Source organism: Castor canadensis, chromosome 3 (genome assembly GCF_047511655.1).
Source record: "Castor canadensis chromosome 3, mCasCan1.hap1v2, whole genome shotgun sequence".
Lineage (NCBI taxonomy): Eukaryota > Metazoa > Chordata > Mammalia > Rodentia > Castoridae > Castor > Castor canadensis.
Genome location: NC_133388.1, coordinates 118843741 through 118861562, shown reverse-complemented (window position 1 = coordinate 118861562; position 17822 = coordinate 118843741). Strand labels below are relative to the sequence as shown.

General features: G+C 41.9%; 1 protein-coding gene across 18 annotated transcripts in view; it reads left to right on the top strand.

Moving 5' to 3' along the window:
- Positions 1-17822, top strand: part of Sulf1 (sulfatase 1) — a 154989-nt gene that overhangs the window by 80966 nt on the left and 56201 nt on the right. For 14 of the 18 annotated variants that reach the window (XM_020182619.2, XM_074068555.1, XM_074068556.1 and 11 more), the window contains 3 exons: positions 4065-4137; positions 4440-4671; positions 15524-15763. In XM_020182619.2, the coding sequence (XP_020038208.2) occupies positions 4500-4671; positions 15524-15763 (412 nt within the window). In that variant the 5' untranslated portion in view covers positions 4065-4137; positions 4440-4499. Of the gene's footprint in view, positions 1-4064; positions 4138-4439; positions 4672-15523; positions 15764-17822 lie in introns of those variants that run through there. The other 4 variants (XM_074068557.1, XM_074068559.1, XM_074068558.1 and 1 more) reach the window with 2 other exon arrangements.

The following is a 17822-nucleotide window of genomic DNA, read 5'->3' as shown; positions in this document are numbered from 1 at the left end:
AAGTGTAGAGTGCCTCCTAGCAAGGCGATTCCCTGAGTTCAAACCCCAGTACTGGCAAAAAAGAAAAAGAAAAGTTATGTACTCAAGGTTAAAGATCAATAAAATTAATCCTTTTACTGCTTTCTTAGGTGAAGCTGTTATTTGTTTTAAACTGTATGTGAAGCTTCCTTCATTCACAGAGCCTTTTATTGTTGATCATAGAACACCAGTGCAAATGTCCACAAAGTGAAAAAACAAAAATTGTGTCTCAATATTCTTATCAGAATAGCTCTGACCTAATGGACTCTAGACAAAGGACTCAGGGTCTCTCCAAATTCCCAGGCTACACTGAAAATTACCTTTGTGGACAAAGCAAGACTTTATTGACATATTAACTTCCACCCCACTTTTAACTTAATTTAATTTCAGTGCTTGGGATGGAACCCAGGGCTTCACACGTGATAGACAAATGCTGTTCCACTGACCTAGATTCCTAGCCCAACCATCATCTCCTTTGAAGACCTCAGCACCAACTGCCCAGGGGTGCTTGGACTTGGTAACCCAGAGGTCTCCTCAAACCTATTTGGAAGACAAGAACTTGAGTTCAGTTTTTGGGGTATCACTAGACAAGTCCATGCTGGCTCTAGTTGGCTTGAATGAAGTCATCTTCTTTTTTCCTTTTGTTTTATATGTGACTTGAAACACTACATATATAGTTTGAGTTGAGTGCCCTGAACAAAGTCCTGTAAACTTTCTACACCAATTGACTGTAGCTACAATTGAGGTTTTCCTCTTACGGCTTAGAGAAAAGGCAGCTTGTAGTCTGGTCCTAATTTGTGAACACGACACCACTCCTCAAACTCACTTTCCATGTGTGAGAAAACCCTCTTTTTTATATTTCTCCCTTTTTTTTTTTTTTTTTTTTTACTATTTCTCAAGACAAATTGTTAGTCTCTAAGGACTCTTGTCATCCACCACAAGTATCCAATTCAACCATCGAATCCTTGTCTCCTTTGTCAAGTCCTGTCGGGTTTTTGTCTGTCGGCCCCCCAACCCCCCCTTCCCTCTTTACTTCTTTTCCTTCTGGAGCTGGAAACCAGGCAGTGAGAGGATGACAGGTTCTAAAAGGTCATTTTTGAATAGAGAATTGAATGTGTGCAATGGGTTTTTTGTTTTGTTTTGTTTTGTTTTCTTTTTTCTTTCTGAGAGCTGGGATGGAACCCAGGGCCTCACACATGCTAGGCAAACTCTCTACCACCGAGCTACACCTCCAGTCTTCTGCAATGGTTTTAGAATGCTGTTTTTTGTGTGTTTTAGGGAAGGGAGGTAGGACAAAGCATGGAGAGCTTCTTCTGACCAGACATGTCAAAAAGTTCAGTTTTTCTTCACTACTCAAATTATGTTTTAAGGTATGAATTCCCTGAATTGAAAATAAACTGGAGGTGGGGGTGGCGGGGATACAGAGTTCAGTCAGACAGGAGGAATAAGTTTTGAAGATCTTTTGTACAGCAAATTGCCCACCTCTAGCTAATATAATAGTGTATTGTAGGTCTCAAAATTGCTAAGAATTCTCTCTTTCTTCTCTCTCCCTCAGTGGGGATTGAACTCAGAGCCTCTACTCAAGTGCTCTACAACTCAAGCCATGCCCCAGTCCAAGAATTCTCTTTAGATATTTTCACTACAAAAAATGATGACTATGATTATGTTAATTAGCTTGAGAGAGTCATTCCACAATACATACAGTCAGAGGATCACATTGTGTCCCATAAATACATATGGTTGGTAGTCAGTTACAAGCACAAGATTTAAGTAAAAAAACAAAATGGTAAGTTGTGGCAGAAAAAATGTAGGTCTCTCCTGCACTCTGAGTTGGCCAGGAGAGAACGTTGCCAAATAGGTGCAGTCTGTGTACTTTGTTCTCCCTTTTCTTCATTAGGAAATGTTTTCTGATGTAGTTTATGCAAGGTGCTGGTAAAGCTAATTTTCCTTTTCCTAAAGGAAGAAGTAAAGGAAATAAGATAAAGAAAAGAATAGCTAGTAGTGTTGATTGCGTTCCAGCAAATGTTATCAGCATCTTAATTGTCGTGAACTTTCCGTTTCATGTGTGGTGGATTATTTCAGTTCCAGTGCACTGTCTGCTGGGTGCCACGAGCTGATTGTCCTTTCCTGTGGCCACCGTCAGCTGAGGTTGGTAATGTAGCCGAGGCGAGAAAGCCTTGCTCCCTTACCTCACCCTTGTAGGCTGTGAGACATGAGCAAAGTTTTGTTATTTTAGAGGACCAATCCTTGAAGAAATGTCTACATTTAACGATTAAGCCTGATCCACACTTCGTGGGTGATACACTTTGTTAATTTTAATTTTTATCACTTGACATGCCATTTCTTTCCTGCTAATATCAGGTTTCTCACGATTTAAAACAAGTACACAGAAACCAATAGTCATATTTGACTATTCTAATCCTGCAGCATATTTGTAGGATTTCAGTGATCAGAATGCACAGCAATTGTTGGAATAAATGAGTTATTGAGGAAAAAACTTGGAATCAAGCATATTGACTTCAACCATGTATCAGTTAGAATTGCCTGGCTCCTTGCTTTGCTGATAATGTAACTAGCCTGGACTGCCTTTCTGCATACCCTAGGTTTTTATTTAAAAACATCATCGAGTGCTGAGTCTCTCTCTCTCTCTCTCTCTCTCTCTCTCTCTCTCTTTCTCTCTTTCTCTCTCACATACACACATTCACACACAATGTAATTACATGCTGCAGCGTGAAAAGCACCAGACCTGTTTACAAAGCAGCTCATGAAGTTTTAAAGTAACAGTGGTATGCGTGTGTTTGCAAAAAACAAAGTACCATGTACAGCATGGGTAAACTGTGCTCATTCCTCCTTCTTTCTTCTTTTGCTGTCCCATGCCACCCTCCAGAATTTAGTGCATGGAGATGAATGATGGAGCTCCTTCCTCCTCCCTCCTGCTAGGCAGTGCGTATGCATGACTAGTCATGCTTATTTGTCTTCTGCTGCTTTATTGTTGCAGATCAAAATACAGGTCCTCAGGTGTGTGGGGACAGTGGCTGATGGAGTGGGCTCCTATCTAATTAGTTTTAGAGCAGCCTAAATTCCCTATGGGAATTATGAGGTTCTTACATGACATACTAGAGAAGGATTTTTTTTTTTCTTCAAATGAGTCCTTTGCGGTCTTTCAGAAGTCCAAGAGCAAAGCTTTCTGTGTAGAGGGGCATTTTCCCAACCCTTTCAAAAGTCTTCTGTAGTGCTTTGTGAAGATTTTTGCAGTGCCCCTCTCTGGATTTTATTTCTTTATTTTTTAATGTGGAAGGGTGGCCACTGATCTCCACCCTGGGAGCCAGTCAGTCTTCTTGCTCTGCAGGTCTGTCTGCTGCAGTGAGCCAAACCCTTGTGTTGGCCATGATGAATCCGGGTCACAACAACAGCATGGCTGCTGACTGACAGTGTGTGTGTGTGTGTGTGTGTGTGTGTGTGTGGAGGGGGGAAGGCTAAGGGGGTGACTGTTCACTTCGGTTCTGGCAGGAGAGCCAAGGACTGGACAGAGGGACAGCTCTGCCTTTTCCCCTGTTGATTGACGGGGGACAGTTAGGAGCTTTTTGGAGAGTGGTAAAGGTTGTTCTACCAAGTCACTCACTCTGAAGTCTTGATTGGCAGAAAGGGCTCTCCTGGGTAATGAGTGACATGATACAGGTGACAAATGACAGCTTTGCATTTCATTCTGCTTGCTAGGTGCTGAGTAGGCATGGTGTGCAGGTGAGTTAATGCTCCCTCATCCACACATGCTGAGCCTGCACACTGTGGTCTCTGCACGACTGCCTCTTCCTCATCAATCATTAGTGTTTTGGGGATGTTGATAAGTATTGTTGGAGTGTGAGCAGGGATGACACACTTCCCACTGTTTAATGGAGCTGATCAGGAAAAGGAGATGTTACTTGAGTCGTTCATTAGTGGTTCTACATGTTTCTTTCTGTGCCTTTTGTAAAAGAGAAGAAAAAATACATACAAGACCTACACATACAATTTATGTGGTTTTTTTTTTTTCTCTCTCCCCCTTCTAGGACTCCATCTGCAGATGTTCTGAATACCTCTGAGTCTAGAAATTGATTATTCAACCAGGATACCTAATTCAAGGTATTAGCTCTTGTCAGAAAGCTTTTACATTTGAGCTCTGGCTGCAAATTATACTTTGGCAATGGATTGAAATAGAAAGAGTTGGACTGAGAATAAAGGACCCAAACGATTTTATGAAATAAGCAAGTGTTTAAAAACTCACCCTGCATGGTGAGATTTGCTACTTCTGATTCATGTGCAGCCTTCTTTCTGCCAGTTGGTGTGCCAGCTCAGATATATTTGTAACCATTTCTCTGCAAATGTGTTTAGAGTTTGAATTTCATTTGAGTCTCTCCTTCTCCCTTTTTCTCCTAACTGCCCAGACTGCCAGAACTCAGGAGACCAAGACATTTTGTCAGTTTTGAGACATTGGACCAAATACAATGAAGTATTCTTGCTGTGCTCTGGTGCTGGCTGTCTTGGGCACAGAATTGCTGGGGAGCCTGTGTTCGACAGTTCGGTCCCCAAGATTCCGAGGAAGGATACAGCAGGAACGAAAAAACATCCGACCCAACATTGTTCTTGTGCTCACAGATGACCAAGATGTGGAGCTGGGTGAGACCCTGAGTTATTCGCTTGTTAATCTCCTTTGCTCAAATACCTTTCAGAGCCTTAGCCTTATCAGGCACACTCAGTGGGCATTTATGGGGTTTGCACTTAATTATAATATCTTAACCAACTGTCTAGTATTAACTTGAATTAATCATAAGACTTGTCTTTCAATATTACTTTTCTGTTTTTGAGGGGTTTTTGTTTGTTTGTTTGTTTTGTGGGACTGGGTTTGAACTCAGGGCTTTGCACTTGCAAAGGTACTCTACCACTTGAGCTGCACTTCCTGTCTATTTTGCTCTGATTATTTTGGAGATGGGGTCTTGTGAACTGTTTGCCCAGGCTGGCCTCAAACTTTGGTCCTTCTGATCTCAGCTTTCCAAGTAGCTAGGATCTCAGTTGTGAGTCACAGGCATCCAGCTGGTGTTGAGGTTTTGAAAAAGTCTGGGGAGTGGTCCTGAAGAGAAGAATGAGGACAAGAGTAAGCATGGGGGCCTAGAGAGGTCAAGGCATTGACCATGTGCCTTGGAAACTCTAAGTCAAGATATTTCGGTAAAGTTGTTTCAAAACGTACAAGAATTTAACTTTCTATGCAAAGTATGTGAAAGTAGCTGGCTCCTAAAGGAACTTTTGGTAATTACTGTTTGTAGAGTGAACTACTTATTCACAGCTTGTTATTGTAATTGTTGGGTAATTGAATGTTATGGCGTTCTTCGTGTTCTTGGTAGTAATTCACCTGCTACCACCTTAAGGATGGTGTTTTTGGAATTAGCTCACCTGGATTAATTCTAGAGCACTCAGAAAGTGTTCTCTAAACCTTAGTGGTTGCAACTTACCTTCTGCTTGGGTTTCTCATTTCTCACTTTCTTTAATGGGGCAGCCCAAGGGTCTTATCCATAAGCCTATGGCCACACCTCCCAGGGGATCCTAACACAGATAAAAACATAAAAACAAAATTATGTCCCACAGGTTGTCTCTACCAGCTGTCATCACCCGGGACCCCCATTCCTTGCTCCTGGGGATCACCCAGCTGTGCTTATCCATCCTGCCAACATGTCTGTGAGAATCCTTCAGACCTGTGCAGCAGAGCCCACGGAGTCATCTTTGCTGAGCTTCTGGGCGCAGGTTCTTGAGTGTGAAATCCTCCATGCTGCAGCTTGATCTGCAGGAAGAGGGCTTTGATTTCCAGGTGGAAACCAAACCATAGAATCACAGCAAAGAACTCCCAGGGTTCAACTGGAAGCAAATGTGCTAAAAGTCAGTAGGGGTCATAATTGTTGAAGTCATTCTGAAAGTTGACTCTCTCACTTCACTTAAAAGAAAAAAAAGTATTGATTTTCAGTTGACATGCCAAAATGAAAGGTTTTTTGCACACATGATGTTGGAATGTGTATGGCCGGTGATTTAAATGTTTTCATTCACCTATAGAGCAAGGACAATGGCATACACACGTCTGATTTCTCCTTCCCTAACCTTTCTCACATCCATCCTTTTTGCTGCATCTCTCTAGTTTTCTTATAGCTGGCTGGTCATCATTCCTTCTGGATTTGGCCCCTCCTGCCCATTCTTCACTCTGTTAGACCTGTATTAGGTCTAGATCACGACAGGTACACATTTAATCATAGTCCCTTTCATCAATTATCCTGTCAACAAACATTCCATGAATCTTTCCAAAAAACGACCTGCAAATGCATAGTAATGCTGTAGCTTTTGGGAGAGAGACTAGTATGAGATAGCCCTCATTTCACTGGCACAGCAAGGTGACCACAAACCCAGCATGCCACGGAGCTGTGAAGAGAAGACCTGTCTCAGCAGAAGAGTCATGATAATGGGTGCTGCTTGATGGAGACCATTGCCCATCCTTTTCACTGTGCTTATAATCTTTCTTGAACCTAACTCTTCTAGCTGTTGGTTTTCTTTGTTATGCCATCTTAGGTATTTTTAAGTGCATAGTTCAGTAGTGTTAAGTACATTCTCATCACTGGGCAACTTTTACATCATACAAAAGTAAAACTCTTTACCCATTAAGTAACTAACCACCCAGCACCATTCTACTTTGTGTCTCCATGAAGTTTACTGTTGTAGGTACCCTACATAAGCAGAATCATACAATATTTGGTTTTTTTGTGACTGCCTTATTTCTTGTAATATAATGTTCCCAAGATCCACCCATGTCATAACATGTGTCAGAATTTCTTTCCTTTTTAAGGTTGAGTAATATTCCATTATGTGTATACAATACGCACCACATTTTTGTTTACCCATTCATTTATTGTAGGAAATTTAAGTTGCCTCATTTTGAATTTTGTGAATAATGCTGGTGTGAATATGGGTGTACAAATAGCTTCTCAAGATCTTGCTTTTAGTTCTTTTGCGTGGAAAAGTTCTATCCACAAGTGGAATTGCTGGATCATGTAGTAATTCTATTTTTAACTGTTGAGGAGCCATCTTACTCTTCCCCATAGCAATGACACCATTTTACATTCCCTTCAGTTGTGCACAAGTATTAAAATTTCTCCACATTTGGACTGGAGGTGTGGCTCAAGTGGTAGAGTGCCTGCTTTGCAAACGCACAGCTCTGAGTTCAAACCCCAGTCCCACGCAAAAAAAATTCTTTTCCCTCCACATCCTCATCAGCTCTTGTTACTTTGATTTTTTGTTCATGTATTTGTTTCATAGCAGTAGCTATTCCACTGTGTGTGAAGTGGTATCTCATTGTGATTTTGATGTGGATGGGTTTTGTTTTGATTCTCACTTACATGTAATTTTGTTTGCCAAGTGATTTAATAAACTTTTGCTTATGTAGAACTTTTTGCACCTGTAAGGGTACAGGCGATTTTGGCTTCTGTGCCTCCATAAAGCTGTACAGACTTAGAAGAACAAGTCTGAAAATTTTGCTAGAGCACTTTTCCTATTTGGAAAGAATGAAACAATTCTGCTTCTTTGTCTGGAAAGACAAAGGCTGAGCAAGGTTATAATCAAAGTTTATGAAATGAGACTGGGAAGGGAAGCACTCATTCAGTATGAGTAAGGACCACTCCCTCAGCTTTCAGGACAAATAAATAAACTAGTACTTTGTAAAGGGAGCAAGGCACATAAGGAACCCATCCAGCCAAGTGTTAGAACCTTGCATGTGGATAACATTTCGTCGTTTTCCAAAGAACATGCATTCCCATGTTGTCCCACCCAAGTTGGGTGGCTAGGACAGAAAAGCCATCTGGAAAGACTAAATGCCCTAACCAGTGCCCCCCTCAATTCCAGAACTCAAGAAGTTCTTCAAATTGTAACTTTACCAGTAAGTAGTTTATGGTTTTAGGCAAACAAAAAAAATTAATCTGGGAAGACCCATGAAAATGACCAGCATGTAGTTGAAGATGACAGTTACTGTGGGAAGGAATGGTAGCCAAGAACAGCGACAGCAAGAGCATTACATGTGCATGTGCCTAAAGGAACTACAATCATATTACTCTTGATAAAGTGAGGAGATGTGTTTTTCCTTCTGCTCTTGAAATATTTTATAAATCAAAACAAAGTCTGAAATGCTTGTGAGACTCCTCTGACTTTCTGAAACTAGAGTCAACAAGATAAAGATTAGATGTTAAATCTCTCCCAAATGGTCCCTTGGTCCCACTCTGAGAAGCAAAATGTGTCGATTAGACCATCGATCTGACATGGTATGACATGTTTTACATCAGGACAGTGGCCTGATGCTAGTGTTGCAGTAACCCTGACCTGATGTTTCTCTTAGATCATAAGTTGAATTAAGCCGTAAGCACACAGAGATACTTTACTTCTTTAAAACAGAGGTAAAAAAACATGGTCTTTAGCCTGGAGCCATCCCACAGATGTGTGTTATTTGACCAACACAGTTTTTAAAATTAAGCCAAGATTTAAAAAATTCCATTGGTTTCATATTAAAAAAAAATTCAGATTCTGACTTTTCTTTTTTTTTTTTTAAATTCAAAAGAATGACAGCCTGCATTCCTGTGAGATAGCCATCAGCTAGAAGCCTGAAGGAGGGTCTCGGCTGTCCCCTCTCTGTGGGGTCTGCCCTCCCCAGGCCAGCTATCCCTCACCACTCCCTGTTGTTTCCCAACATCTATAACAACAATCAGTTGTCATTTATCAAAATGCCCAGAGAGCTGCCTTTTTTTTTTTTTAGTAGTCAGGAAAACGTTCTATAAACACACATCTCTATTAACTATAAAAGTATGAAAGGACAAAGACCCTGTGACTTTTTTCTTATTCCTGGCTGCCGTACCTTGCCTACCTTGTCATGTAGCCCTCCAGGCACAATTTTCATTCCCATAAGTAACTAGTCTCAGCTTTTAATGGCCTTTTGCTGTTTTTGTTGGCGTGAGGAAGGGAATAATGAGTTTTAGGGACCTGGAAACAAATTTGTTATTTTTTTTCTTTTTTTCTTTCTCTAACTTGTTTTCTCTGTTTAGTTTTAGCTGAAAACATCTGGATTTTTTTCCTGCTGATTTCGTAGTTTTGGTAAAAAAAAAAGATACTCTCTCATCACATTAAAAAAAAACTTTTCTTGTGCTGTAGAATTAAAATATTCAATAGATCAATAAAGCCATATTTAATATGGGAAATATCACTGTTTAGTGTTCCATATTTTACTGTGGAAATGATGGTTAGAGGGAGAAAATCACAGTGATACAGATAACTTAAATATTTAGCAGGAATGTGTTATCATACAACCCTGCACAACTAGTAAGACTTGTATTGTCACTTATAATTGTGAACTGCTGTAATCCTCGTTGGAGTGTGTCTGCCTGAAGTCAGGTGTATATGAATCCCATACGTCTTGGGTTTGTGTAAGTGATGATAATGTTTATTAGGGAATTTTTGGTGTTGTTAGGTTTCCTGGACCTGATAAACATGCTTAATGAAAATTTTAGTGTAAAAATGAAAATCTTGATGTAATAATTGTATGAAATATTGAATAATCAAATGTTAAGATATTTGAATCAGGAAAAGCAAAACTTCATCTAAACGTTCAACACGTCAAGGAAGTAACTCAGGCCATCTGCGTGGTTGCGGCCGTGCAGATTAGTGGATGTTTTCTCCCTCCTGACCTTTATCACACAGATGCTTTGGGAGCTGAGTTGCTGAAGTGTGTCAAACCATTTGCATTCCTTGCCCTGCTTCTCTCCAGCCCCAGCCTATCACATCCTCCTTGCAAAGCACTGTTGTCGGAGCCTTGCTTTTCAGCTCCTCCAAAACTGCAAACATATGGAACCTGCAAAATTCCTGAAGGGGGCTGCTTCTCTTCTCCCAGTCACCGCTGACCTATTCAGCATCCTACTCCACAGCTGAGTGCTGTCACAGCATCCCCCACCCTACTGCAGCAATGGCAGATGTCCCTGTCACCACCTGGAACTCTGGCACTGGGACAGCATTTCTTGGCAGTGCTCGGGCTCAGCTGTGCCTGGACCTTCCCTGTCACCAAGCTGGCTCAGTCAACAGTGCCCCCATGGCAGCTACATAGACCTGACCACAATGGCTTCATAACATCTCTGTCAGGCTGCCCCCTCCCAAGACAATTTAAAACGCCAACGTGCCAGGCACCAGTGGCTCACACCTGTAAAACTAGCTACTTAGGAGGCAGAGATCAGGATTGGATTCGAAGCCCAGGCAAATAGTTTGTGAGGGCCTATCTCAAAAATACTCAACACAAAACAAGGCTGGGGGAGTGGGTCAAGTAATAGAGTGCCTGCCTAGCAAATGTAAGGCCCTGAGTTCAAATACCAGTATCGAAAAAAGAAAAGATCACTAATGAGGTTGGCCTTTTTGCTTGGGAGCTCAGGGGTAGTATGTGTGGAGAGGGGAAGAATTGACATTTTTAATTGTAAGGCAACATCAACATTTTAATTCTTAAAACATAAGAAAAGTAGTGAACCTATTTCCTCTTATCCCTGCTTTAGGAATTCCCATGTAGATTCCACAGGAGATGGAGAAAGTAGAAGGAAATCTCCTGTGGTGAAGTCATGATGAGCATAGAGGAAAATTACAGTGTCCCTTGGTATCTGCAGAAGATTGGTTCCAGGATCCCTTTGGGTACCAAACACAGATGCTCAAGCCCCACATAAAATGGCACAGTATTTGCATATGACCTATGCATGCACAACTCCTTTCACTTTAAATTAAATTATCTCTAGATGGCTTGTACCCAATACAATGTCATGCTATGTAAATAGTTCCTTTACTGTATTGTTCAGAGAATATTGACAAGAAAAAATGTCTGTACCTGTTCAGTGAAGATGCCTTTTTCAGATATTTTCAATCCAAAGTTGGGAATCCCACAGATACGGAGAGCCAACTACAGCCATATCCACAGCACTCCATGCCTGGCACGTGTGCTGTAACAACATCCTGCCTTTCACTATTTGACAGCCTGTGACCACGCAGGGAGCCGTTATTAGCTCTGTTTTACAGATGAGAAAGACAAACCAAAAGAGGCTAACTGACTTGCTTAAGCTAAACTGTGACAAAATCTGGATATTTCCCCGTAAGTTCAAGTTCAAGGCTCTTTCTCTTATCTTATCCTCCTGAGCCTGCCCTGCAAATTATATGTGGATGTTTAACTTTACGCTTCACACCATTTCCATGAAATAATTGTTCTAATAGTGAAGAACCAGTTCTATTTGTATTTAAGTACTAAAGGCCTGAAATCTGAAACTGAGCCTTCTACCTGTAGGACAGAATGCAGTGCATATCTACACATATACACACACACACACACACACACACAGGCACACACACACACACACAGCCTGGTGTAGCAGACCAGGCTGGCCTAGATGGTCTAGAACTCATGATCCTCCTGCTTTAGCCCTGCCAAGTGCAGGGATTCCAGGTGCTCCACCACTCTCGGCTATAAGTTAGTACTGCACGTTTGGTCAGTTTGCCTTTGCTTTTGGAAACCATTGCTGCAGTCATAGGAACAGCAGACACAGTGCAAGGCAGCTTTAAGTGACCAGTAGTAGTCAATGCACAACTATAAAAAGGACGAAGGTGCTTGGTGCTTTTCTCTCTAGAGTGTACTAGCTCAGCCAAGTTAAAAGCTCAGATTCCTGCGCTCCATCGTGTGTGCGCGCCCGGAATCCACCAGGATGAGAAGCAGTCAGTTGCTGAAGACAGACAAATGTGCATTCCTTCCTCCCTGAGCTACTGAGATCATTGTGTCCCTGAGGAGGAGGGGTGCATGAATTAAAGTCTGTCACCATCTCTCCCATGGGATCCAATAAAGCAAAAGAAGAGACAGCAAAAAGTGAGATTCATCCTGATGGTGAGCAAACATCATTTGTGTTTCCAAACCTTGAAAACATCAAGGTCACAGCAGGTACACAGCCTAGGTGTAATTTAAAGCATAATTGGGGCCAGTTGCCTGTGTTTGCTTCTGAGGCTCTGTGTAGCCCTGGCATATGGTTTAACCCTGTGTATCTCGGTTTCATCATCAGAACATAGGGATCTTCAGAAATGGCCCCTCCCACAAAGGGTTACTGTCATTAAATGAGTCAGTGCTCATAAACCTCTTACAAGAGAGCCCAGCTGAGATTAAGTCCTGTCCGCAGTATAAACTCATAGCCTAGGAAGTGGTTTAAGCCACTTGGATCACTCAAAATGGGGCATTTACCAAAGTCTCATCCAGTTCCTGGCTTCCCTGATTCCATGTCTAATCTCAAATCCCTCTGCAAATGGGGCCCATTTCATTTCAGCATCACCTGGGAACATCCTGGTTTTACTAAACGCAGTGTTTCAAGGTGGGCCTGGGATTCGGTGATTACTGTGCTCTTTAGTGTTGGACAGGCAGTGTCTCAGAAACTTCTCTTGAGTCAAAAGCTAAGAGGTGCTCTCCTTTCAGCAGTGGAGCTGCACCATCCATGGTGCATTCAGGGATCATTGATGGTCGTCCTTGTTTCCTTTGATGAGTGGACTGAGTGGAAGGAAGTGGGGCATCTGGTGGAGGGGTTGTTTGGGATGTGTACGCAGACAGGCAATTGAGGAATGGGTGGTACTGCAAATGAGAGGAGAGTCCTGGCTGGCCAACTCTGATAACTTGAGAATTGGCTGTTTCTGTCTTAGTTTTGATCTCATCTTGACTTTCAGTCAGTCAGATTTCCACCTTTATCCCACATTTGCAACCCAAATGAGTATGTAAACTGGAGTGACTCAGTACTGTGGACGATGACCTTCAAGCTGTCGTCATTGTCTGCTTCTTCTTCTTCTTTTTGTCGGTACCTGGGTTTGAACTCAGGGCCTCACACTTGCTAGGCAGGCGCTCTCTACCACTTGAGCCACTCCACCAGACCTCTCCCCACACCACCCCACCCCCTTTTCTTTTTTTCATTTGAATTCGGTGAAGTCCCATAAAGGAAACTCGGGGAGCTTGTTCTGTGAAATAGACTATGAGGCAATGAAAATCCATGTGCAGTGTTTGCTATTTTCCCAGAATTCAAGACAGCACAGTGAGTAGCACTGCAGATACTGCAGGAAGAAGAGGAGAAGGGACACCCACAGTAGTATTTCTCCTTCTTCTATTTCCACGTCTCTTCGTCAGTTTACCTCTAGGATGTTTTCCCCATCTGATCAACCAACACATATAAAATGCTTTCCTCCTGCATTTGACTTCCTTGATCTCCGGGGCAGATTCCTATGTAGCTAACTTCTCCTCCAGTGGAACACATTCCTTCCAGCTCTCTTCCTGGGCTACGAACTTTGAGGTTTCAGCCATCTCACACCCTCTCATGTATTACAGCATCACCCAGATCTGTTTTCAGATTCTCTCTATGTCAGGGGCACTGTCTGGTCCAGGTTCTTCTCACCCCTTGGGCTGCATGGCCTCAGCAACCTCTTGGCTGTACCCACATGACCTCCTCAATCCACACACCATGCTTGCCACAGCCACACCTCTCAACAACTTTTTTCTTCATTCATTTAGCAATAAAACCCTATTTTGCCTTCTTCTTTTCTTTTCTTTCTTTCTTTTTTTTTTTCTTTGTGAGTGCATCTCATTAAGTAACCCAGCCTGGGCTAGAAGTCACAATCCTCCCACCTCAGCCTCTCAGCCCCCCGAGTGCTGGGATCACATGGGTATACCACCATTCCAGGCTTCATTTTGTCTCTTCTATCGAATCTAAGCATCTCTGACCAGCTTCCAAGCTATTTGCTAACTGTGCTTCCCAAATTTCATCAAGAGAATCTTCCATCTGCTTTCCATGCAGAAAATCAATGTGTCATTCACAGCATTCTACTTCTTCCTCATTGGCCAGCGCATGACCCACGTCATCCTCCCTGTGTCCCCAGCTGTGAATTTCACCCATCTGACATTTTCTTCTCTTCCTTTCATTTGTCCTCATTTCTTATTTCAGAACCTTTATTAACCATTTAGCTCAGTGTCTGCTTTCCTTATACTTACCGCTACTGCTATGTTGACGTTCTTGTGCATATGTTGCTTTGCAAATATCCCCAAACTGTTTCTATGTGTAGATTTTCATCTTGAGAGTTTACTACTGAAGACCAGAAGCTGAGGTGGAAAATTTTCCATTTCTTTTGTTGCTGGAACAGTTGTGGGGATCAGCCTGGAGTGCTGAGGTCGACAGAATGAATGTTCAGTGTGAAGTGGGTTCTCATACAGACTACAAAAGGTGGCTCGATCCCCAGAAACAACCAGAAGAAAAGAGTAGTTAGGAGCACCCCTTGCTGAAGCATATTTTAGGGGTCTCTAAGGAGACCCAATTAGAAATCTTCCTCTTTTTTTTAAATGATCATGTGTAGAGACAAAAACTAATATATGAAGAAATCGGCTACCTGTGACTTTTTGGGCTGTTGCACACTTCTCTTCTGCTCTGAGCGCTTGCCTGGTTTGCATTACGATTTCCTTCCTTGCTGGAAAACATAGACTTTCTCCCTTTCTTTGGAAGGAGTGGGACCTGTTAGAAATCTGAGGCTCCAGGATTCAAATGCAATCGGTTTGGCTGAGCGCTCTGCAGTGCATTTCTTGACAAGTCCTGAAAAGACTATTGAATTCTGGTCTGAGCTTTTCTGCAGCATTTGGATGTGTTTCAGCTGCAGAATTTGACTGGATAGAGTAATTGAAATAGACTTTTTTTCTTCCTTAGCAATCTTATGTTACCATTTCATCCTTAAAATTAAGGTGGAAACTTTGCAACCATGCAAATACTTTTGAGTGCAATTGAAGTATAGCTCTTTCACAAACAAGCAAGCTTCTTTAAAAATTATATGAAAACTACTCAGAATATAAACTGGTGATCCTGTCCTGATAGCAAAATTGGCAGACATTTGGTTAGTTTGCTAAAGGATACTAAGTTCCATTGAAGAGTTTTTTGTTTTTAATTAAATACAGGCATTTTGGAGGAACTTTTACTTAACAAGGGACATTTTCTCTTTTCTTCCATATGATTAAACTGTTGCATCTAGTATTTCTGCTTGTGACTAGCATTTTTGTGTGTGGTAGGTCGGGGTTTTGATACTCTGTGTAACAGGCTATTGTTCTCTGGAAATCATCAAAGGACCGCTGGCCTTTGAATGTGCTCCATATCTAAACTTGTAGCTTTAATTATCAGATTAGCTTGCATTTTTTCCCCCTTGTGATTAAGAAGGGAAGAAGCTGAAATGTGCTTATTATTCCACAAAATACTTGAGATGGTAGGATCCCAAATATTTCATTTTGTTCTAGAAATGAGAGCTGATCAAATTATAGGCCCCTTCAAATTAGGGGAGTGAAATTAATAAATCCGAGAAGCAGACACTGAGTGATATGCTAGAAGTGGGTATTGTTCACATGGTGCGCTTTGCTAAACAATGCTGCAATTGTTCCTTTTAGGGTCCCTGCAAGTCATGAACAAAACAAGGAAGATTATGGAACACGGAGGGGCTACCTTCACCAATGCCTTTGTGACCACACCCATGTGCTGCCCTTCCCGGTCGTCCATGCTCACTGGGAAGTATGTGCACAACCACAATGTCTACACCAACAATGAGAACTGCTCCTCGCCGTCATGGCAGGCGACGCACGAACCTCGAACCTTTGCTGTCTATCTTAACAACACAGGCTACAGAACAGGTACAGAATCTTAACAACAGAATGACATTTCCAGCTTCTAAACCTCTAGTACTTATGTTTTAGACACAGGAAGAAAATGCATGGTAATCTATGCAAAATTCCAATAAGCCCCTAAATGAAAACAATCTAGCTTTTCTCTTCTTTGTCAGAATCCTCTCCATACTTTAGTGTCTTGGTTCATATTCTGTTGCTATAACAGAATGCCTGAAATGGGGATTCTAGAAAGTCCAAGAGCATGGTGGCAGCTTGTAGCAAGGACCTTTAGTACTGTGTCATAATGTGACAAAGAGTGAGAGAGAAAGCAAGTACATGAGACATGACAGGAAAGGGTGGCCTCACTTTCTAACAGCTGCTCTCCAGGTAGTTAATGCACTCCTGGGAGAAAGGCATCAATCCCTCTTAAGCTAATACCCCTCCAAATCCCACCTCCCAATATAGCCACTGGAACCATCAAATTTCAACATGAGTTTCAGGGAGTACAAACCACATTCGAACTACAGCGTGTCCTTTTTGCTCTGGAGAATGTACCAGTGGGAGATCCCTTAGAGAAAAGTCAGAAGCATTCTCAGTGGACACAGTGTGACAGTGCTGTGTCCACTGGGGCACCCAGCAGTTGGAACTTTCCAGGACAACCTGCAGTAAAAGAGAGTTTTTGTCCCACTTCTTTGAATCTCTAGGGTTGAGGCTTTTCTTAGATGTTGATAAATTTCTGCTGATTGTTTGAGTGGGAAATTAATTTCAATTTGCTATAACTCTGTCAGGGTCTGGGACATCGTAGATGAGCAAAATTACTTATTGGGTGAATGAATAGCTGAATGAATAAACCAGTGATGTGTGCCTTATTGATTCATTTATTTTTTTCGTATGTACTTCATAAGGCTTTGGAATTTGCTTTAGCTTAAGTTGTGGTCAGTTTGATGTCTCAGTTGTCCACTTCCACCTTCCAGAAGGTGTTCCACTTGCTACACCTGCAATCACTGCTTAACCTATGCAGGGCAAAATGGGCAGTCAGTTTGTTTGAAAATTGGGGACCTCCTTCCAGAGGGCTTGTGAATATCGTGTCAGTTGAAAGAAGCAAGGCTGTTCTAGGAATGATACCATCAAAGCCTTTATTCTCCCAGCATTGGATACATTCGTCAGGTTTTCTAAGCATTTCTTCATGGAAGGAAATAAGGATGTGGATGGAGTGTCTTCAGAGTTTGATTTTCTTTTTTCCCCCAAGAACCACATAGATTTATTCATAAGAATTAAAGATGGATCTGGCACAGTGATTCATATCTATAATCCCAGCTACTTGGGAGTCAGAGATTGGGAGGATCTCGGTTCGAGGTCAGCCTGGGTAAAAAATTAGCGAGACCCCCTTCTCAGACAATAGCTGAGTACAGTGGTACACACCTATCATCCCAGCTGCATTGGAGGCCTAAATAGGAGAATTACGGCGCAGAATGATCCAGGCAAAAACATGAGACCTTATCTGAAAAACAGCTAAAGAAAAAAAAGAGCTGGAGATGTGGCTTAAGTGGTAGAGCCTCCTGCATAGCAAGCTTGAGGCCCTGAGTTCACTCCTCCAGTTCCACCTCCCCCACTCCAAAAAAAAAAGAACTAAAGGTGCCATCATAAAAGCTTGTTGGAAATGATTTTCAGCCCACAGATTATCTATTCTCAAGGTTTAAAAGTGAAGGATTTCAGATAACTATTCCTTTAAATCTCTTTAAAAAATGAAATTGATTTTTCCCATTGGACTCAGGAAATATGTGGCCATTTGCTTTTTTTACAGAACGACTGGTGAGCACTTAATACTTGCTATTTATGGATGAAAATATTGATTGTGCATATGATAGCACTGTCACTCCCAGGCATCTCACGCCCTCTACTCTCAGAAGAAGGTCTTCTTGCCATCTCAAGGGGGTTTGCCTCTGTGTAGGAAAGAAACTGGGTTACAGTGAGGTTACAGAGAGTGCCTTCTCCATAGTGTGTTTTCTCACATTAGTGATTTAAATTTATAGTACCTTTCATCTGAGGACTCTAAAGCAATTTGCAAATCCATCAAACATCCCTG